The 23,631-nt window shown below is 31.7% G+C and overlaps 4 protein-coding genes and 1 long non-coding RNA gene across 5 annotated transcripts in view; 3 read left to right on the forward strand and 2 right to left on the reverse strand.

Annotated features, from left to right (window-relative positions):
* The window catches only part of LOC111634576 (WD repeat-containing protein 26-like), a 36,931-nt gene extending 33,745 nt beyond the window's left edge, over positions 1–3,186 (reverse strand). Inside the window, exon 1 of the mRNA XM_023379378.1 lies at positions 2,592–3,186. The gene's annotated coding sequence lies outside the window, so the exon portion shown is untranslated. The remainder of the gene's footprint in view (positions 1–2,591) is intronic.
* Positions 140–1,691, forward strand: LOC111634561. The gene is made up of 6 exons (XM_023379362.1): positions 140–319; positions 462–638; positions 708–824; positions 908–1,068; positions 1,157–1,505; positions 1,590–1,691. The coding sequence occupies exons 1-6, from the start codon at positions 140–142 to the stop codon at positions 1,689–1,691; spliced, it is 1,086 nt and encodes a 361-aa protein (XP_023235130.1).
* A 3,096-nt stretch (positions 3,187–6,282) lies between the features above and the next one.
* On the forward strand, positions 6,283–7,538 carry LOC111634577 (protein ALP1-like). The gene is made up of 2 exons (XM_023379379.1): positions 6,283–6,342; positions 6,419–7,538. Exons 1-2 carry the CDS (start codon positions 6,295–6,297, stop codon positions 7,334–7,336), a joined length of 966 nt encoding a protein of 321 aa, XP_023235147.1. The 5' UTR covers positions 6,283–6,294; the 3' UTR covers positions 7,337–7,538.
* Positions 7,539–13,729: 6,191 nt separating this feature from the next.
* Positions 13,730–14,038, forward strand: LOC111634580. Its single transcript, XR_002758246.1, has 2 exons — positions 13,730–13,846; positions 13,889–14,038. It is a non-coding gene; the product is annotated as an uncharacterized LOC111634580 (long non-coding RNA).
* Positions 14,039–22,202: 8,164 nt separating this feature from the next.
* Positions 22,203–23,631, reverse strand: part of LOC111634578 — a 3,378-nt gene continuing 1,949 nt past the window's right edge. The window contains exon 2 of the mRNA XM_023379380.1: positions 22,203–22,764. Within this exon, the coding sequence (XP_023235148.1) occupies positions 22,352–22,764 (413 nt within the window). The 3' untranslated portion in view covers positions 22,203–22,351. The remainder of the gene's footprint in view (positions 22,765–23,631) is intronic.

The following is a 23,631-nucleotide window of genomic DNA, read 5'->3' on the forward strand; positions in this document are numbered from 1 at the left end:
AAACCATGGATAAAAGTAACCGCTATCCTGTTTCGATATTTGACCACGCAAGTTAATAGTAGTAGTAACAGTAATATGTTAACTGCCAATATTCCAATTTACTAGTTTTTCGATATTTTTGTCGTAATATTTAGGCACTATGCAGAAGGAACCGGCTCCATCTGACAGGTTCGGATTCGTCTACCGCTGTGAAAAAGTACAGCAGAAAAAAAAGATGAGGAGGCGGACTGGCGGCACCGTCTTCAGGGCCATGTGCACTGGTTCCCTGTCTTGCACCCACAACACCTTTTTCGAAAGGACACAGCTGACAGCCCAAGAGGTATGACATTTGAAATCGCTCGCGAAACGTGATCGCAGAATCAGCGGTTTCTTTTTCTCTGGGTCACGTTACGCTATGCATTTCTGTAGTTTGATCGTATGGCTTGAGATGATATGTGTTTTGTTGGTTTTCTATTTTACAGGTGCTGATGCTGGTCTATTCGTGGGTCAAGCAGGAGCCGGTCACCGTCGCCGCGGAGGAATGCGGCGTGGCCCCCAAAACAGCGGTAGATTGGTACAATTACTGCCGTGAAGTTGCGGAGGTTTTCGTCTCCCACCAGCAAAACATCCAGCTCGGGGGTGAAGGCATGACCGTCGAGGTGACCATCGACCCACGTTTCTGACTTTGCCGAAATGTCTGTCTCTATATTCGTATGTTTTATTTTCAGATCGACGAGACCTTCACCCGGAGGCGAAAATACAACCGCGGCCGCGTAACTAAAGGCACCCAAATCACCATCTTCGGTGCCTATTGTCGGGAAACAAAAGAGGTGATGTACTGGCATGTAAGTAGTAGCCAAGCATTATTATTTCCTTTTATTTTTTAGTTTTTGTGGAAGTTTTGTTATAGTTTCTCGTATTCTTTCAGGTGGACAACAAGAGCCGACGGGTTCTCTGGAGCCACATGCTCAGATACATCGCCCGCGGTTCCATCATTGTTTCCGACAGCGCGGCCCAATATCGCGGTTGTACGACGATGGGCTTCTCTGAACATAAGACCGTTAATCACAGCCAGCGGGGCCCCGGGAGGTAAGGAAGATAAAACTGCAATGTGTTATGTGAAAGAAATGAACAAGCGTTATTGAAAAGTGACATTTTTCTTTTATTTTCCGAGCAGATTCGTCGACGCCGATGATCCCGAGGCCCACACTCAGAACATCGAGTGCAGAAATCGCTGGCTGAAGAAGTCCATCAAGTCGCTCCGCACGGACAGGAGCCTGCAGAGCTACAACTGTACGTACGTGTACAGGACGCGGGTCCTGTCCCAGTTGCCAACAACATCGGCAAAATTCCGGCAGTTCATCGGGGACATCGTGGCCGTCTACCCGGGCCCCGGTCGTCAGGGTCTCCAACTCCGGACGATCGGTGTGCCCGTGGATCAACATCTGCCGCCGGACGAGCCCTATTTCGATGTTCCCGTGCACGAGGGCGACGAAGAGGAACGGCAGGGGGATGACGACCGCCCAGTGAGTAGTGCAGCTTGTGTATATTGCGCGTGACCAAAGGATACCTATTTGCGGATGTGAAACCTGGATTATGTGATTTTTCAGACAACATCGGGCGCCAACACCTTCGTCATCGACCCCCAGGACCTAGCCGAGGCGGGGACCAGCGGCCTCACCCCGTCCTCACCCACGCAACATCGGGAATAGGCTAGGCGTCGCCAGATAGCGAAAGGACGTGGCGGGAGATGCAGGAGGAGACGCTGTTGAAGGTGAGTGTACAATCTGGTTTCAAAACGGTTTTCTATTAGCCTAAGTAGTGACAGTCACCTCCGGAGAGGTAGGTCAGGTGTTTTGGACAAGCCGCGAAAGCGGCGCGTAGTACTAGCCGACCGCGATCGAAACCCGAGCGTGTCGGCGAATGAGGGCCCTAGGCCCCGAGGTCAAGGATGAGCGCGGGGTCGTGCGAAAAGGACCTAACTCGGCAATAATTAGACTGTAGTAACATTAGAATAGGTCGATAGGCTTAGCGGTGCTTAATACGGTAGCCGACCGGGCGAGCGAAACCCAGTGTGTCGGCGAATGAGGGGCCCTAGACCCTCCCGAGGTCGAGGAGGAGCGCGGGGTCATGCGAAAAGGACCTAACTCCGATAATTAGACTGCAATAACGTTAGAATAGGTCGATAGGCTTAGCGGTCAATAGGCTTAATAGAAAGAGCGACGCGACTCGTCGATCCCGATCGCCGGAAATGACATATGGGATTCTTTACAGGGCTATATCTCGTAAAGGGTCGCGCGCAGGGGTATGGTTCCTTTGACTTTTTCGTTCGCACGGAGGGGGTCTTCAATTCGGGGGGTAGCCGATCCGCTCATTCGCAGGGTAAATTGGGCTAACATGCGGTCACGTGACCCGTACAACAATTTTCGGAGGACCATATCTCGCGAAGGGTCGCACGTAGGAAGGTGGTTCATTAGACATTTATTGTTCGTACGGGGGAGGGCTACCCGTTGGGGGGGTGGCTACCCCCTCATTCAGAGGGTAAATCATACCATTAAATGAACTAATTATATATTATAACAAACCAAATGTATATGAAAGAACATACCTACATGTAGAATAGACGTACAAGTAATAACGTACTCAAAATGGCAGCATGTCGATTCGATTGTTGGATAAACAAAAAACCGTTGGGAAAATTTACAGAAATTAAAATTAAAATAATTTACGATGAATGTAATAAACTAATACTTTAATATAACATAGAATTAATAGTATACTATCAAATAGTACATTAATCAGATATAAAATGTAATTAAATTAGATAAAATGGCAATTAATTTACAGTTCATTAACGTAAGCCAACAAATACGAATTTTTTTAAAAAATAATAAAAATATACGCAGATAAATAATATACCAAATAAAAGTACACATACTTCCATATTAGAATTTTTTGTTTTTATATTTTTATTACTAAAATTCGATTTTATACGAATTTTTTACATAATATTAGTAAATTTCTTCCAATGACCTTCGAATTTACCCGAGTGAACCTACGCCTGTATGGTTCGGCATTCCGAAAGGTTAAAAGGGTTAAATACAGTATTATAATAATTATGTCATTTGAATTTTATAAATACAGTAGAACCTCCATTATCCGGACCTCCATTATCCGGATTTTCGATTATCCGGATTGTTCAAAATAAACAAAAATTTTACGAATTTGCTAATTTGCACTTGGCGAATTACGACATTGTTTATGTACGTGATGGAATGCATAACATTTTTTGTTTCAACAACGTCTCACCCAGCATAGTGGTCGTAAACTCTTAAATATATTTTACGTAGTAATAAAAGTATAACTTGACATACGTATTTATAAATAATTTATATTCAAATTACATCATTTCTATGACCAAGGGCGGCGTAAGGCATGGACGACGTGGGCCACCGCCTATGCCTCGCGCCTCGAAGGTTTATGCATTACTTAATAGCCGCAAACGCGACGAAAAAATTATACTTGTCATAAAACGATAAATAGTTTGTCAAATTTTTATTCATAAAAATGCAGTTTCAACTGCTTTTTATTTTATAAAATCCGTCTTCTTGCGGCACCAGAGGGCCTTTTAAACAATAGGTAGTCTGTTAGCGTTGGTCAGTAGTAGTCCAAATTCAATACGAACGTTTGTTTCTTGAAAATTTGATCACGATTTAAATACAGTATTTACTTTTAATATTACCGATATGCCATAGAAAAGAAAACGTGTTGTATTATCATTAAAAGACAAATTAAAGTATTTATTTCGATTATCCGGATTTTTCCTTATCCGGACTGCCTTCATCCCCAATTAGTCCGGATAATAGAGGTTCTACTGTATTTTGTAAGAAAAGCGTCATATATTCCAAAATTCTAATTTTAAATTTGTTTGAAATATAGAACATTATAGAAATTAAACGCACAAATTTTCGTTTAATCGACTAACTTTTTTTTTCCACGTAAGTAGTTGTTTTTTATAATTTATCTAGTATAGTATTTGTTCTATTTATTTAAAAATAATCACCCGTTTGATGAATATTGAATGTATTCATCGTTATTCAGTAATTTTTATCGAAGAATAATTGGGAACAGGAACGAAAAAATTGCTACTCTGAATAAATAATTCAATTTTATCTGATAATATCAATTTATATTTCTCTGAGAAAACCTAGTTATTTCGATATTGGATAATTAGAAGGCGAGTCTAGTTTCAAGGCCGTCCATAAATTATGTAAGGTATTTTGGGGTGGGTGGGGGTAAAGGATTTCTTACTATTTCTTACTCAGGGGTAGGGGGGTAATAGATCTCATCTTACGTAATATTCTTATTTTTATTTTTTGATCTCGTTAAGTGGTGGCGTTTTGAATTCAGTTTCAATTTGGCTGTTTCTATTAAGAACGCTGTTGTCTCGTGTGACGTGATAGAGTACAGTAATAACGCTAGCAGATTCATGCTCTACACATTTTTTGTCATGGGAGAAAGTCCGTGTGGTGGTTTCTTTCTCTTGTTTTTTATTAGAATAAGTGCACCACTCCTATGGATGTTTAACACTAAGAATACATAAACCAAAATACACGATACAAAATAAACATAAAATTAGTATTCGGCTTTTAGTGAAAACTAAAATGTAAAACTAGAAATTAGAAATTATAAATAGTCTTTTCTTCCATATTTTTTGAACATAATTGTAAAAAGCATCAAACAGTGGCTTCTGAACGAGCTTATTGAGTGGACATGGCCACTTGAAACTAAGCGTAAAGATTTCTAATTTCAGAATAAAGCCTGGACTCCACATTACCTGAAAACTTAGACTTATGCAGTTTCGCGATGGTTTTCTTCTGTGTTTATTTTACATAGAAAAAATTGTTTTGGATTTTATTTTTAAATAAATTTGTCATTTTTTATTTTTTACGTAGAACGACCTCTTACAATACTCAAGATCATCTATAACCTAGAGGTAAATGTTCCTTTTTCTGTCTTTTCTTTAATTTTTGTGCTAATTTTTGTGATATTACAAATTTATTTAGTTCATTACATATTTCCATTATACTTTTCATGATTTCTGATGATAATTTTTTTTTAAGCGTAAATGCAAAGTATGAAAGTCACTTTTGTTGATTTTTTTTAATTATTTTGTTAGTTTTTGTACTAATTTAAGCTGTTATACGTATGTTATTGACAGCTTTCCATTATTTTTCACATTTTTATTTAACTTTGTGAATTTCGTTATAACATATAATAGTGACGAATATTGTAAACAAAAGCACGTGATTTTGTGGTGACGTGTAGGTCACATGACCTACACGTCACGCCTGGTGACGCAATTCTATTTCCTGTGACTTTCCTATGGCGTAATAACTAAAACATCAAAATAATTTAATATATTAAATGTTTTTCATTATTTAAAACCATAATTTCACTAAATGAATTCATATACATGTATTGATGAGATATTAATGATAAATTAAATTTAAATATATTAAAAGAATAAATGAATTTTATTATTATGAAAATACTAATAAGTTATTAGAATAAAAAATACAGATAATACATTCTAATTATTATTTTGTAATATATCAGTAAGTTAAATTTTTTTATAACATAAAATATATTATTTGAGAATGTAAAAGCTATATAGTTTCTGTTGTGATCTCCAGATGAAAGTAGTGTAAATGTAATTCAGTTTTTTTTTTAAGGGAATATGAATTTTTTTAATTATGTTATATTAAAAACAATGTATATTTAATAGTCGTTCGGAAAACGCATAACGTTTTTCCGTCCGACCCGTATATAAAGAGCTATAAACAAAAAATCATAGGACTACTTACCGATTGTGCTCCGTTCGAGACGCCATTACTTAAGCTTGCCGTCGTCGTGGAGGTGCACACTGGACGGCGGATCCACACAAACTGTGTCACGTGACCCTATTTCTACGTCACTCTGTCACGTGACTAGGTCTCTGACGCGTTTCCGTGTAGCTTTTGGCCGCGTTTTTTTTATGCAGCGAAAATGTAGCGTAAATGACGTCACGAGCAGCAACCGCTGCATGTCGCTGCACGGCATTTTACAAACGCTTGTCGCTGAAGCAAAATGGACGCTGTCCCTTGTTCGCTGATTTCAGTTTTAGAAAGTAACATATTATTTAAAGAATTACAAAAGAATAAAAAAAGGAGGTATGAAAATTTAATGGTTGGCATCGCTGTTTCCAATGAACGTAAAAAATCTAAGCGACAGAAGATACGAAATTACGTTGAAGAAGTCGTACCTTCATATTCTATGGATGACTTCAAATCTCATTTTAGACTCACAAAAAGTTCAACAGAAGTAAGTTTTTAACTTAAAATAAGCTAAATTTTCTATTAATTTCTAAATTAACTGATAATGCGTTTATTTTTTATAGGAAGTTATAAAATTATTAAATTCAAAGAGAGAAATGAAAGTAAAAAAAGGACGACCTCTTATTTCTTCTACAAAGGAAGTATTATTGAGTATTTGGACTCTTGCTAACCAAGAATCATTTAGAGGTATTGGAGACAGATTTGGTGTCAATAAAGGTCATGCACACACAATCTTTATAGACTTCTGCCAAAAAATGTGTCGTATGATTGGCAAGTTTATTACATGGCCAAATGATAACTTGGAAAGAACAGTTTTTAAGTTTGAAGAATTACGTTCTGTTTCATTGCCTGGAGTAATTGGGTGTGTTGATGGAACACACATATATATAAAAGCTCCAAAGGAAGACAGCCAGAGTTATTACAACAGGAAAGGAAGGCACTCTATCCTGTTGCAAATAATTTGTGATTCTGAAATGCGAATTATTGATGCATTTGTTGGTTGGCCTGGTAGTGCCAATGATTCTCGGGTTTGGCAGCAGAGCCCTATTTATAATAGGTTTTTAAACGAATCTTCAAGGTATTTAGGAGATAAGTATTATTTACTTGGAGATTCAGCGTATCCATTAGATACATTTTTAATTGTACCATATAAAGATTATGGTAATCTTACTGTAAAACAGAAAAATTTTAACAGAAGACACAGTTCTATCAGAGTTGTGGTAGAACAAACCATAGGTCTGCTAAAAGGGCGATTCCGTCGTCTGAAATATTTGGACATGGAAAACATTTCATCAATGTCAAAAGTCGTAATGACATCATGTATATTGCACAATTTATGCATTAATCAAGGTGATATTGACTGTACAGAGGATGCATTTGTTGATGATTATAATGAACCTGCAGAAGACCCAATTACAAGAAATCGTACAGCTGCAGAAGTAAAACGTAATCAATTAGCAGATCTATTGATGCAGAATTGAAATGTTTATTGAAAATATAATTTACAATTGTCTTGTAGTTAAATTAATAAATGTAGAGAATAGTTTTATACAATCTATTGTCAGTGTTCTTAATAAGATGTTTATCACAAATTCACTCATCTATCAATTGAAGGGCTCCCTATAGAAACATTACAAACAACAAATGTCTTTTTTACCAAGAAGCTAAAAATTGTTTCATTCTTTTTCTACATTCATATTTTAAATTTAAATATTAAATTTAAGCATTTAATCTGAATTTTAAAGTAACTCAATTATTATTTATTATTTCATTTGTTCAGTTTTTACGGAGTTAAAATAAATAAATAAATCGTCGTTGTCAAATATTAACTTGGAATTTGGATATACTGTAGAACGTTACGACGTTACGGAAGCGTAACTATCAAACATTGTCAAACTGTAGACCGCGAGCTGTTCGACACGACAAAAGAGTTAATCACGTGTTAATAAGTCGTTTGCTCTATCACGTGATTAGTGCAAAGAGAACGGATTCTTCCGCGACAAGAAAAGCTACACGGAAACGCGTCAGAGACCTAGTCACGTGACAGAGTGACGTAGAAATAGGGTCACGTGACACAGTTTGTGTGGATCCGCCGTCCAGTGTGCACCTCCACCAAGGTCTTAGATTTATAGAAATTAAAATTAAAATAATTTACGATGAATGTAATAAACTAATACTTTAATATAACATAGAATTAATAGTATACTATCAATTAATACATAAACCAGACTTACAATTTAATTACATTAGATTAGCGGTCCCCAAACTTTTTATCCCATCGACCCCTTTATACAATATTTGCTTTTTTATCGACCCCCAGATTAAGTATTTAACAAAAACATTAAATCATTTTTGCATTTCTGATGTTAAGCGATAAGGAGAATCTGCATAACAATCCAACAAAGAATTTATAGTTCCCATATCTTATAAAATCCACCCAATAACGTTAACAGAAAAAGGAGATATTTTCCACGAATTTATAATCTTAAAAAATAATAGCAAAATTATGGATAGATGGAAATTTGCCTATAGTTCTTAAACCGTACGTATCATAATACGTAAAATACACACTTATCTTTGAAAACATAACATAAGTTATATTGGATGAATAAAACCTCTTACTGTCATTTTGCGACTAATACTGAATGCCTTAAAAATATGTTAACATGCCTTTTTCTTAAAAAAGTTGATATGAGTGGGATTGATGTGTCCGAAGAGAAGCAGCAAGATTATTGATATTCGGTTGAAAATTGATAAGTTTTAGTCGCAAATCACCACGGTTTTCCAAGTTCAATCCGTTCCTCTGTTTTGTCAAAATTGCATTCGCGTGGTTAAACCAGCTTCAACCACGTATGAAGTTGGGAATGCGAGTAAGAAAGGTTTGGCTTCTGCTCTGAGCTCAGGATATTTAGGGCAATATTGTTATTGCTCCAAAATTCACCGAGGTTTTTATTTTTAAACAACGCTTTAGCTTCGAAATCTACACATATTTTAATCAGTTTATCTTCTAAGCCAGGTTCACTACCTTCATTATCTACTTTTACATCAAATGGATTAGCAAACCATTCGGGAACATGCATATTCTCCAAGTCTTCGAAACGTGCTTTAAAGTGTTCTCTTAATTTATCACGATGTTTAATATATATCTCCAAATAACGGTCAGAAATCTTTTCATTTTCTTTTAGTACTCGCGAGTTTGAAAAATACTTAAAATCAAATCGTGCCAGTGAAGATTTAAATAGCTCCATTTTTACTCAAAAGGCCATAATGATTGTTCAAGCTTGAACAATTGTAACGTTTTTTCCTCGCAAACGCTTCTGTACTATATTAATGATTTTCGATATATTGTGATATTTTCTCTTTAAAGGACAAAATATCTACATTTAGATATAAAATACTTAGAGTGACAACACTACTAGAGTGTAACAGTGCAACATATGTCTGTGTATAATGAACTACCAGCGTTCGTAACATGTTTGCAACACTAGTACAGTTGCCAGATGCATGAAAACAGAGTAACACATGCTTAAAGCGGCGTAGGCTAAGGCAAAACTCAAGTTATAACTAGGATAGTCAGTGATGTTGATCATATCCGTATTTCGAATTTTTATTGGAATATTTTATTTTTTTTCCTAGATAGTTTAATTAATCCTCTTTGGTATTAATCGACCCCCTTTCGACCCTGATGTATTAATTGACCCCTGGAGAACTCTTTATCGACCCCAAGGGGTCGATATCGACCACTTTGGAAACCCCTACATTAAATAAAATTGCAATTAATTTACAGATCATTAACATAAACAATAAAATACGAATTTTTTTAAAAAAATAATACAAAATATAAGCAGATAAATAATATATCAAACAAAAGTACACATACTTCCGTATTAGAATTATTGGTTTTCATATTTTTAATACAAACATTTGATTTTATACGAATTTTTTTCATCATATAATTACATATCCCCCAATGACCTTGGAATTGACCTGATCATACCTACTCCTGGAAGTTTTGGCATTCCTGGAGTAGAAGAGGGATGCTGGAATTTCATTTGTAAGGTTTAGAGGCTTGCGTTTTTTATGACATATTTTATTCCAGTTTTGCAGTGTTTGAACTATCTTTGTATTTTATACAAGTTTGTTAGGAGGTTATGGAAAAAATATGTTTTGCATTTAATTATTTTGGACATTTTCCGCAAAAATCTATTGTTTCAATAATTCCAAAGTCGATTAAATACACATCTGCATATTAACGATAGAATAGCTTACACCTAGCTTTAGCCATTGATAAGGCTAATGGGTGAAATTATATAAGATAATGTCATGATTTTATTCGAGAATTACAAAAAAAAAATTCAATTCGAAAAGAAGTTCGGATAATTCGAAGTCGTGTTTTTCGGTCCCTTGAGTTTCGAAATAATGGGGTTTTAATGCATCGGGGATTTCTATTAATATAAACGTACGGTACAAATATTAAAACAACAATTTAGCCACAAAATTATTGGCTTAAAATTGATTATAATATGTAATCTATTAAAGATAAATATATTTTATCAATTATGTACTCTATCTCTACAGTATTTAGACTGATAAAGCTTAGATTTTAAATTTATAGTATTAATTATAATTTTAGTACAGGAAAAGGTGGTATTATGGAACCACTCCATTTCAAACTGATAATAAAGGCGAACTGTAGCCGATTGTGGCTGAACTGAACTAGGCAGACATCCATAGCAAGGGGAAAACCCATTTCACTTCAGTTAAACGTTTGTCCGTAGTGAATCAGCAAATTTGTGCTTTTCAAAATTTGAAAGTTTGAATGCTACTTGAATTTATTTATTTTAAAAATATAAATCGTGTAGGTTCACTGCTGCATGCAGAGCCGTAACTAGCCATTCCTGTGCCCTGTGCAAGAATTTGCATTTAGGCCCCTTAATTTATTTGGTTTTGGGAAAATAATAAAACAAATAAGATTTATTTTAACTGAATTTTTCTGGCTTTCATTTCAGCAAATTCATTAATTACACCACCATAATTAATATTTTTAACGATATTGTATTCTATTGAAATAATAGAAATATTGGATAATCGTTCTTGTCCGATAGTTGATCTTAAATAATTTTTTGTTAAGTTTAACTTGCTAGAACTTCTCTCGCACAAAGCAATAGAAACGGGAAGAGTTAGAAATATTCGAAGAGCAACATTGATATTTGGGTAAGACTCAATTAAACCAAAATCATGAAGAGCCTATAGAACAGCGTTTCTCAAAGTGGGCAATAACGCCCTGTTGTGGGTGATGAGTAAATCTAGGGGGCGCTGGAGGTAGGGTATTGAACAGTGACCAAAGGCAAAATTGGGGTCACTGAAAGCTGTTACCTTTCCTCTGTTAAACTGATAAGAGGAAACATTGTGTTTAATGGTTTCCAGATGTTGAGAACAATGTACGGTAAGGGCACAAAGTGTCAGATTCATAGAAAAGTTTTCCTAACAATATTTCCAATCCTTTCTCACACAAGAGAAAATGGGTTAGGGAGCATTGGGTATAATGGAACAAAGGGGGCGGTGGATCGAAAAAGTTTGAGAATCATTGCTGTAGAATATTAAGTGGATATGCAGTTTCTATATTTTGTATAAGAGTCGTTACTTCAATATTAAAACTTTCAATTTCACTTGTGAATTCATACGTTTTTAAATCTTTGCTATATTTAATTGCGAGATCTGCAGCCGATTTTTTAAATCAGCAACGCTCATGTGTTGTAAAGACGAGCCACAGAGAAAGCAAAAATCGTCACAGATAGTTTTCATTTTTTTCATAACACCAATCTATTTGACACAATAGAGTGTCAAGAACACTGTAAATTTGTATTTTAAATAATTTTTCGGGTGTCAAGTTACTTCATTCATCTGGTGTTTTGTCTATTTCCATTATCTTAATTCTTTTTTTTTTTTTTCGTTTATTAAGAAATTCTTTTTCTATACTTTTTGGTTTGTATTAAGAATATGATCAATAATAGCATCTGTTAATATTGTTGGCAATAAAGTTATATCATTTATTACTTCCATGTATCTATATATATCGAAGCGTTTTTCTGGACTATTTCTATCTTCTGCATTTTCGGAATCCCTTTTTACAGTAGCATTTTAAAGACTGCAGGAGTCCCTTCGGGACTACGCGCCCGCATAGTTCGCTTACCGCTTAATCTGTCATTCAGGTATACACCACATATGCGTACCACTATAATGCAAAAAATGATGTCAGAATTTCTGCACGCCTTTTACAACCTCAAGACTAAGATTTTATTCAGGAGTTACCGTTTTCAATTTAGTAATTTTAAAAAAAATTCTCGGGCAGATTTATTTTTGTTACAAAATGTTACCTTTACAGATTTCTAGCTCTGCACACTGTAGAAAAATCTAGAAATACAGTTTTGTATATTGTAATAATATTAGTAGTTGTCAGAGAGCTCTATAAAGTAGAGAAAAATCTGTAAATTTGAAAACTATGAACATAAATTTAAATTTCTCAAAAAATAAATTTAAAAATCTCAAAAGTCGCTACTTTTGGCTGATTTGTCTGCGGTCTCCGCTACCTCTCTATGTATCTCTAAAAGTCGCCACAGTTGAAAACACTGATGAGCAGACATCTAGGGTCTAAGTAGGGCGAAATGTAATCGAAAAACCGCACTGTAAAAAGCAGAAAAATTTAAAATTTAAAAATACTATATAATTTCTTGTGAACAGCAGTTTGGGTCCCCCTTCCAAGTGGGCCCTGTGCAGGTGCACCTGTTGCATCTGCCTAGTTACGGCTCTGGGTGCATGTATTCCATTCCAGAGACTTAGGGGTACATATTAATCTCTGTGATGTTCGCGTTTTTTAAAATTTGGTCTTGACAGACATAAGTTAATTCAAGATGGCGATTCCATTGATGCTTTTAAAATGGACCCCATTGGTGCTTTTAATATGAACCCCATCTCCTCCAAACTCTCTATTTGCAAGCAGACATTCCTCCGGAGCAATTTGTGAAAAAGATATTAGGCAGAAAGCCAATTCTTCCTGAGAATATCGAAAAACAGCTGCTGGAATATATATTGTTGATGGAGGTCATATTTTTCTATTATAAAAGCATTTTTTTTGATAAAATACATTGGAGTAAATAATTTATAATTATTTAACATTTTTTGTACTTTCCTATTTGTTTTTGGATACATTAAGGCATTTTTTGAAAACATACAGTAAAGTTCCATATTACCACCCGATTTTCTCTAAGCCTACTTTCTGACTTTTTGTACAAAAGCCTTCAAAAACTATACTTATAGTTACACTAGCAAAAAATCCAATTAGGAATAGTTAGTTTAATAGTTACCAGTACTTTTCGCAAAAAAAATGTGGGTGTAGTTATGATACTTTGCTTACAATTCACTAAAATGAAAATGGGGTTCCATAATACCACCTTCTCCTCTATTAGTAGTAAAATTTTAGTATAATTCTTATAATTGCTTAGATACAACTTTTTGATTTAAAAAAATAATCCAAACTTTATCAATACTAATCAATTGTGAAATCTCATTAATACTGACAGAAAAAGATGGATTGGTTAGACAAGATTGAAAGTCAAAGACAAGAAAATAGGGAGAGCCAAAGAAAAAGAAACAATGAAATGACACATGAGCGTGATGAAAGGTTGCATAAAAAGAAAGAACAGAATCAATTAAGACGGGATATACTAAAAAGATTTGAACAAAGAAATAGTAAAAGAGAAACACCAAATGAAGAAAGTGTGAATGAACAAGGAGCGCAAGTGAGTAAACAAAGAGCCAGTGAAGAAAGTGTTAATTTACAAAGAGAGCAAGCAAATGTACGAAGGGAGCAAGTAAATATACACCCTTTGTATATTTACTTGCTCCCTTCGTACATTTGCTTGCTCTCTTTGTAAGATGTTGGGCGAGAAAACGAAGAAAGGGAGCAAGCGAACGAAGCAAGAGAGAGAGAGGTTGAACGGAAAAAGCATGCAATTCAAGAGAAAGAGATAGAGGTTGAACGAAAAAAGCATGCAATTCAAGAGAAAGAGATAGAGGTTGAACGAAAAGAGCATGCAATTCAAGAGAGAGAGATAGAGGTTGAACGAAGAGAGTGTACAATTAAAGAAGGGGCAAGAGCAAATGAAAATAGAAAAAATGAAAGATCAAGTGAACAAGATGGAAAGCAAAATTTTGAAAGTTATTTATTAATTGAAAACATAAACAATGTGTATTTTTAATACCTTTGTGTCAGTTACTCATGATAGCCATCAAGGACACGAAAGACATGATGAAAGACTTAATTACTATCATTCTGTGGAAACGCGAGGAAAAAACCCCAAAAAATTATATTTTACAGTCACATCATCAGGCTATTAAGAAGCCATTTTGTTTTTATTGACTAAAAATTCAGCTTGTTTATTTGTTTTAATTATAAAAGTGTTAATTTTATTGTTTAATAAATAATAAATATATAATTAAATTTGTAAAGTACTATATTTAGTTTGTTGCTCTAAAACGAATTTTTCCTAAAGAGCCAGGACCTAACGGGTACTTTACGCGGGTTCGCGTTTGTTAGTTGCCAGGCCTGGACTTTTAGCATGCACCGAAATAAATTAAGGACAATTAGTCACCAAAAAATCTCAATAACAAATGTTTAATCAAGTCTAACAAATACTATGTACAAGATTTATAAACAAACAACAAATTTATTAGATAAAAAAATCAAATCAGAAATCAACCCGACAAACTTAAGTCTTATTCTAACTTAGAACTATTCCCCTTGGAATTCCGACAAAACAAAATTCAATTCTTAACTTAGATACAAATTCTCTTACAACTATCAAGCCTAACCGTCACCTCAATTAATACTCGGAACCTTTTCCTCTACTCAAGACTTTCCTCTTTTCAAATCAAACTCGAACCTTCAATCTCCTACTAGGATTTCCTATTTGACACCTTGTTCACTGCTACCAGCAGACCAACGCTTTCGGTTCAGGAGCTCACCTCTGTCATCTTCACTCGAGCTGCCGTACTTATAGTCTGAGGTGACGTCACAAGTTCTACTGGAGACACTCTCCTCATTTACATATCTGCACGTAACATTTTAGTTTTTCGTAGTTATCTGGTAGCGTAATTCTCGACAATACTTTGTAAACCTTTTACAGCATTTCTTGAACAATTATCGGGATGTTTTCGTTTAAGGTTATACAAGTTCCTAAAAGTCTACGGGGTGTTTTCCCCCCCTTCGGTGCGGACTAACAATTCTGCCGCTCGGGCGTGCACGTGGGTGCGAGCTCTAGCTATGGCGCTTTCGTTTCGTCGTCGGTGAGTTGGTTTATGTTATCTTCTCTTTTTAGTACGTTCTAGGGTGTTGGGTGAGGAAACGTCGTTATAACTAAACATAAGCCCCAAACAAAAATATAATAAAAGCAAAATAAAAGTAAAATAAAATAATGCTCGGACTTGGTTCCTTACAAATTATGGTGTCTTAACTTCTGTCATTTGATAAAACGTAGAAAAATAATGTAAGTTTCAATAAGATTTCATTTTATATAGTCTATCGCTTGGACTTCTGCGAAGAACTGTTTGGTGCTATAATTATTTTGAAAAATAATCCATTCGGCAATAATTTTGTAAAATAATTTTAAAGATATATCATATTATGCTTGTAATTGTTAAGGATCATATTTTTTTTATTGAGTAATTTTTATTATTTTTTAATTTGTTATATATCATTTTATAAAAGTATGAAATGACAATAGAAAAATTCTATAAATTTTGTATAAATAAATTTAGTTTGTAATAAAAAAAATGACTTTCATAAATGTTTTAAAGATTTTATAAAAATAAAATTAATAAAATATGTTCATGATTTATTTTAAATCAAAAATTTATTAGTAATTTTAATTAATTAAATGGCCACTGATGAGAACATAAAAAATGGCTGACATTGGGAGGAGTGCTGAAAATTACATTGGTCATATAAATTGAAGTAAATCTTAATTTATTACTTTTAACATTGTAGAAACTCACGAAAAAAAATTGTACAAGTTTTTCTCTAATGTACAGAGAACTAAATATGATCAAAGTTAAAATACAGTGTCTTCTGCCAGTGGTGGTGATAAAAATTAAGATTCTTCAAATTTTCTGTAAAAAAGACACTTAAAACATAATTAATCTTTTGTGTTGAAAGTTTTTAATCAACACTACCAGCAGAGTTATTCCAGTTCCAGAAGTAAAATTGGAATTGTTGAAGCTGTTTTTTTTTTTTGTACATAGAAATAGAATAGCAGAATTGAAACTCTAAAGCAATTCTCTAGAGCAATGGTTCCTAATCGGTGTTCTGTGGAACACAAGTGTTCCCTAAAAACATTTTAAAGTTTTTATTTCATATTTATTCCAATGTACTATAATATATTATTTTATTCTTAAACAATTCCATATTCCTATTTTATTCAATGCAATAAAGTTTATTAGTTTATTGTTTCGTCAGAATAGTAAACATAAAAATGCTTATCAATTTTTGAATATATTGATGGTAATTCTCCAGTAATAAAAAGTAATATAAAATAAAAATGGTGTTCTGCAGTCTCAGAAAAATTGAGAACCACTGCTCTAGAGTATACAGTTCATTATATAATTGTTTTGCATTCCAGTTTACCTTGAAAATATTTTGTCTGTTCTCTATACACTTTTAAACTTTTTGACTATCTGCACCAAATTTTTTCCTACTTATTCTCTAGGACTCTGAAAAGTATAGGCTATCATAAAACCTGGACACTCTACTCATCCCCTTGATTTATAACATTTTAAAATATTATCCTCTAGATACTTTGTGATAAATGTAACAATGATAGGCTAAAATAATCAAAGTTTTAATATGATTTTTTCTTTGGCCTTCTTATTTTGTGGCTGGACAAATGCCTCAATCCTCACGGTGATTATGTCAAAAAGTAACCGTGTTTGTACCTAACTTTTGGTAATAAATGAATTTTGTTATTTACACTTGTCTTTGTTTTATGGACTGTTGGAGGTTGGAACAAAAACTGCCCTCATATTACTTATTTAAGCTATTTAGCAAAATTGCTAAATTAATTTGCTAGTTATTAAATCATTAATAGTTAATAAGAATAAATATGTTTTGCATTCAAGTAAAAATAAGTATGAAACAAAAACATGTTTTACTTATTAATAATTAAATTTAGTTAATTTTAAAATTTCTTCAAAACAATTTATTTTTGTGTTTTAATTGTACTTAAATGAATGCAANGAGTAATTTTTATTATTTTTTAATTTGTTATATATCATTTTATAAAAGTATGAAATGACAATAGAAAAATTCTATAAATTTTGTATAAATAAATTTAGTTTGTAATAAAAAAAATGACTTTCATAAATGTTTTAAAGATTTTATAAAAATAAAATTAATAAAATATGTTCATGATTTATTTTAAATCAAAAATTTATTAGTAATTTTAATTAATTAAATGGCCACTGATGAGAACATAAAAAATGGCTGACATTGGGAGGAGTGCTGAAAATTACATTGGTCATATAAATTGAAGTAAATCTTAATTTATTACTTTTAACATTGTAGAAACTCACGAAAAAAAATTGTACAAGTTTTTCTCTAATGTACAGAGAACTAAATATGATCAAAGTTAAAATACAGTGTCTTCTGCCAGTGGTGGTGATAAAAAATTAAGATTCTACAAATTTTCTGTAAAAAAGACACTTAAAACATAATTAGTCTTTTGTGTTGAAAGTTTTTAATCAACACTATCAGCAGAGTTATTCTAGTTCCAGAAGTGAAATTGGAACTGTTGAATCTGTTTTTTTCTTTGTATGTAGAAATAGAATAGCAGAAATGAAACATGAAATCGCATTCCTCTAGAGCAATGGTTCTTAACCACAAGTGTTCCCTAAAAACATTTTAAAGTTTTTATTTCATATATATTCCAAAGTACTATATTATATTATTTTATTCTTAAACAATTCCATGTTCCTATTTTATTTAATGCAATAAAGTTTATTAGTTTATTGTTTCATCAGAATAATAAACATAAAAATGCTTATCAGTTTTTGAATATATTGATGCTAATTCTCCAGTAATAAAAAGTAATATAAAATAAAAATGGTGTTCTTCAGTCTCGGAAAAATTGAGACCCACTGCTCTAGAGTATACAGTAGTACCAGTTAATTATATAATTGTTTTGCATTCCAGTTTACCTTGAAAATATTTTCTGTTCTCTATACACTTTTAAACTTTTTGACCATCTGCACCAAAATTTTTCCTACTTATTCTCTAGGACTCTGAAAAGTATAGGCTACTATAAAACTTGGACACTACTCATCCCCTTGATTTATAACATTTTAAAATATTATGCCCTAGATACTTTATGATAAATGTAACAATGATAGGCTAAAATAATCAAAGTTTTAATATGATTTTTTCTTTGGCCTTCTTATTTTGTGCCTGGGCAAATGCCTCAATCCTCATGGTGATTATGTCAAAAAGTAACCATGTTTGTACCTAACTTTTCGTAATAAATGAATTTTGTTATTTACACTTGTCTTTGTTTTATGGACTGTTGGAGGTTGGAAAAAACTGCCCTCATATTACTTATTTAAGCTATTTAGCAAAATTGCTAAATTAATTTGCTAGTTATTAAATCATTAATAGTTAATAAGAATAAATATGTTTTGCATTCAAGTAAAAATAAGTATGAAACAAAAACATGTTTTACTTATTAATAATTAAATTTAGTTAATTTTAAAATTTCTTCAAAACAATTTATTTTTGTGTTTTAATTGTACTTACATGAATGCAATTTATCAACAAATTATTGAATTATATTTAGAAATAGTTCAAAATTTTAAACATGTCACTGCTTTGATAACATGACTAAATATTGAAATTTTCTCATAAATATCAGATATATTTGTTACTTTATTGTTAAATTATCATAATCTGATAATTTCTACCTGGAAACTAATCAGATTATAAATAATTTATTGCTTTAATAATATGTTTGGGTTATTGATCATTCACTAACATATTTTAAAAAATTTCAATCTATGTTTTTTAATATATAATTAAATTGTATTATAATTATGCATAATATTTATTATTCACTTAACTTAAAAACCACTTAGACAATCTCTTTAAAAATATGATGATTTGATAAATTGAAATAGAGTATGTCCTAACATCTCTAAGGAAATGCAAATTTAAAGATGGAAATGTGTTTCTGCATTCAAATCAATGATATTTAGACTAAAAATAAACACCAATATTAGATATATTCAGATCAATACTGCCAAAGCAACTTTAATGAATTTTATCTAATTTTTAAGAATTAAACCAATACTAATTTTTAACTATTGAAGTAGGAAAAACTCAGATTGTGAAATACAAGACAGGTTATTAAATTCCAAGAAACAATTTATAATTTTCTGTAGCATTTGCACAGCTGATGGATCATAGTGTATTCTTTCAAGTGTAAATACAGGATGTACCAGAAATACCAAATTGCAAGCGCTTTCAACGAAACTATTTTTGTCTTCTTCAGGTTAAAAGAACAGTTAATATCCTTCAAATTCAAATTACAGCAACGGCAAACCAGCTTTGGAATAAAATCAAAATAGAACAAAAACAGAGAATTTAAAAGATGCGTGCTCGGTGCCGACGCGCATGAGCAATAGATTATTTTGCAAGAATGTGGAGCTAGCGACGTTGTTTTAATCTGTTGTATAAGTTGACCCACAAGGAAGGCACATCCAGCTGTTGGTTATTAACGCCTAGATGATAATTTTCTCAACTTTGCTTATACAATATTAGGTGTGAAGTCCAATAATATTTTTTCACTTTTAATACCAAATTGTTTTTAAATTTTAATTCACAGGACATGATGGCCATTTATCAAGTCACAGTGATACACATTAATTCTCCATTGAAAAGTATGTATCTGTGCAAAGTAATAAATATTTGTTTTTCCCTGAAGTGTTATTTTATTCTAAAAACCATCACGTGTTTCTGGTACACCTTGTATATTGTACTTTCTGTGTACAGGAACATTTAGAAAAGAAACATTAGGAGTTAAAATTTGCTAAAAATATTCTAAGTTGTTTAATAAATTCAAAATAGCAAATATGTAAATAAATATAAAAATAAATTTATCAACATAATGTCTTCTAGAAAGTTAATTTCCAATAGAAAAATGTTAAAATGATCATTTCATTATGACATTTTTGAATATTTTTCTTATGATACTAACTGTGCATTTACACAAGTACTGTCGACATCAATTCTTGAATTTAACATTGATGAAAAAAAATACTAATAATGAAAAAGTATGCCATTTATCATGGCATACTTTTTCATTATTAGTATAAATATACATTCAAAATGTAATAAAAAACATAGATGAATGAATGAATAAATGCTTTTGTAAACATGAGTTTGATTAAAACATACTGTGTTATAAATCAATAAAAGAAAATTTGCTCTTGCAAGCAATGTACAGTACTATTTATTTTAAGAAAGTGAGGTTTTACTTTATATCTACTAAGTCGAAATGCATTAGCTCAATTTTGAAATTTTCTAATAATATATAATTGTATATCTAAATACTCTTTTAAAACTTTCATATTAATTTGATAATAAATCAAGAAATTTTAAAATTATTTTATTAAACTATTTAAAATATGTATGCTAGAATTAATTTTATTACCTTTCTTAAAAATATTTTAATTACATTCAACAAATTCATCTTACAATTTTTATCTTATCTTCATAAAAACAGGAATCTTATTTTAAAAAGTTTTGTTTTTTTAAACTAATTAGTCAAATACTGTAATCAAGTCAAAATGAAAGCAGCATTTTAAAATCCTTTAAATAATAATAACTGTTTTTAATTGTCTGTACATGTTTTTTAATATAAAGTAACTTGTAATTAAAATGATTTAATTTCATATTTTGTATTGGTGTAAATACACTTGTTAAATAATAATAATAATAATAATATAATTTTATAAAATTTATTTTTGCTAATTTTATATTTGATTTATCCATTTTACCCATACATTTATATACAAAAAAACATATACAACAATGGCTTAATCTGTAAAAATTTGTACTATATATATATATATACTGTATATAGATGTAGGTATATATATTTAAATTTAACTGACAAATTATACTTTATCATTGTAACAAGTTTAATACAGAATTTTTATGTACTCATTCTTTAGAACATGAATTCCTAACTCTTTTTGTTTATTGATACTTTTCTGAAACTAGATTTAATTTTCCAACTCCTTTCTATAAATTTCAAATGAAATGAACTAAAAATCAAATAGGAATTAATTATGATTTTTAATTAAATATAAATCAAAATTTGAAACTGAGTTTTATCTTAATAAAATTTAAAGATGTATCAATTATTAATACATATTACTTTTGTATACAGTAATTTTTAAATGTAATAGACACAAATTTATCCACCAACCTCCAAATGATCCCTAGAAAAATTTATTAATCACTTATATGAGGTCCTTAGTGACCAAGTTAAAAACCCCTGTCATACATAGATCTAAAGAAACCTTAAGGGTTTTTCTTAAGAAGATATTTTTGTTGTGACACTGTTTTAAAAAATAAACTTTATTACAATAAATATATTGATTAGTTGGAAACTAAATATGTAATATTATCTGTACTGAGTACCGAGAAGTACGATTATCAGAGCATGTAATTAACAGAAGCGAAGTCGGCCTTAATTTGATTTGTATCGAAGTAACAACCAGTCGTATATGTATTTCTCATTGTACAGAATGAAGAAGTGTCAATTTTTAACTCATTCTAACTACCTATAAATCCTGGCAACTGAAAGACATTGTTAGGAATAATTGCTTTCATTAGATCTACCCACTCCAAATATTCTCCTATATTCTATGTGAAAAATATAATTAGGTTTTTTTTAAAAATGTAATTTTATAAGATAAATATTTATGTTCTTTTAATTAAATTAAATTTAAAAATGCACAAAAATAGCTTAAATTTCAAATTTTAAATATTTCTTCCATTAAACAGGATGCAGTTAGTTTTTTTTTTTTACCATTTTTTACCATTTATAAATCTTAAAATAGTGCCCAACATAATGAAATTTACTTATAATTTTATGTACTAATTAATTAAATCATCCAAATACTTTTGTAAAGTTCTAAGGGTAAAATAAATTTTTTTAAAAAGTTCTTTAATTGTTTTGTATACTTTTCCTCCATAAATAATTTAAAAAAATATTTGTCATGTAAAGATTTCCAGCATATTTAAATACAATTTTTATTATTAATAAACATTATTATATATGTATGTATATATATATATAATTGTATTCTGTACAAACAAAATTCTTATCTAATTATGTTAGAAGAATCTATAGAAAAGAAAATTACATTGGTCCAATGTAATGACATCAGTTAATACTTTCTTCCTTCTTGGGTTTCATTTCCATATCTTGTTTAATACCAACCAAGTCCTCTATGGAATTCGAAGAGCTACTACTGCTACTGCTATTGTTAATAATATTTTGTTGGTAATGAAAAATCTCACTGGGATTTTCCACGCTCCTTTCTGTAAGTTTCTGAAATTCATTTTCCACAGAAGTAACGCGTTTCATCCAATCGGTACTCTCTCTAACTACAACTTTGACGGGTGTCTTAACGAATTGATCTTCTTTAATATCCTCAATTCCTTCTGTCGTTAACGTAATACTGACTGCACTACCGTTCATATCGGACGAAGGAGCCACAAGCTGTACTTCTTTAGTTATAGTAGCGAAATCGTCACGTGTTACAACGTTTCCAGGGTGATGCATCGAAACCATACCTAAAAACAAAATTATATACACGTGTATACAATATTTTAAAAAGAAAAAAAAACTGTGTTTTAACAATCTAAAATCGATAATTCTTCAAAAAGATTTCTGCGCTTATCGATTTTTATAATAAATAATTACGTAAATTTCATATATATATAGGCTATACACACGTGGGTATATATACGAGTTCTCTATTTTTGGATTTTTAATTTTATGTAAGAAGGAAATCCTATAATAGGTTATAAAGTCTCGATCGATCGATGAAATGCTGATATTCCTGAACTATAGATACGTATATACTGATTACGAAAGAATATATATTTTTTTTTTCTGTAAAATTGCAGTGTCTGTGCCACCTACAGACACTGAAAATATGGTCTATAATAAAAACTACTTAGAATAATTATGTAAGTAATGATGGATATGTATTAAAAGTGTCAGCGGAAATGTTGGCTACCATCCAAAATGACAGCGAAATAACATAGTCTATCTAAACTTTGATTTTTTATATTTTTTATTGCAAAGTTTGTTCGTTTTTAATACAGTAGAATCCCGATTATCCGAAGAAATGTGGATCGAATACGATTAAATTTTTTTCATATTCGTAATTTTTAATCTAAAATGGCCGTGGATGTCCGTTTTATCCGGGTTTTCGGTTATCCGTGCGGATTTTTACATCATTTATTATTATTATTATTATTAAATATACACGAAAGTGGTGTACAAGTCGACCCCCTATAACACTGTTGATTTTTCCGTTTTTTATGAATTCCGTGTTGTACGAGTCACTTAGATTTTACAAATACGTGTGCCGGGCTGTGAACGGCTCACATATTTGTAAAATCTAACTGACTCGTACGGATAGTAGGCGCTGG

The sequence above is a fragment of the Centruroides sculpturatus genome, unplaced genomic scaffold (genome assembly GCF_000671375.1).
Source record: "Centruroides sculpturatus isolate CEXI.00-Female unplaced genomic scaffold, Cexi_2.0 scaffold706, whole genome shotgun sequence".
Classification (NCBI taxonomy): domain Eukaryota; kingdom Metazoa; phylum Arthropoda; class Arachnida; order Scorpiones; family Buthidae; genus Centruroides; species Centruroides sculpturatus.

What these genes read in the sequence shown, in the direction of transcription:
- LOC111634561 (XM_023379362.1), top strand. Translation starts at nt 140, where the DNA reads ATGCAGAAGGAACCGGCTCCATCTGACAGGTTCGGATTCGTCTACCGC. An exon ending in GTGAAGGCATGACCGTCGAG is followed by an intron (nt 639 to 707) that starts GTGACCATCGAC and finishes TTTTATTTTCAG; the next exon opens with ATCGACGAGACCTTCACCCG. An exon ending in AGGGGGATGACGACCGCCCA is followed by an intron (nt 1,506 to 1,589) that starts GTGAGTAGTGCA and finishes GTGATTTTTCAG; the next exon opens with ACAACATCGGGCGCCAACAC.
- LOC111634577 (XM_023379379.1), top strand. Translation starts at nt 6,295, where the DNA reads ATGGATGACTTCAAATCTCATTTTAGACTCACAAAAAGTTCAACAGAA. An exon ending in TCACAAAAAGTTCAACAGAA is followed by an intron (nt 6,343 to 6,418) that starts GTAAGTTTTTAA and finishes TATTTTTTATAG; the next exon opens with GAAGTTATAAAATTATTAAA.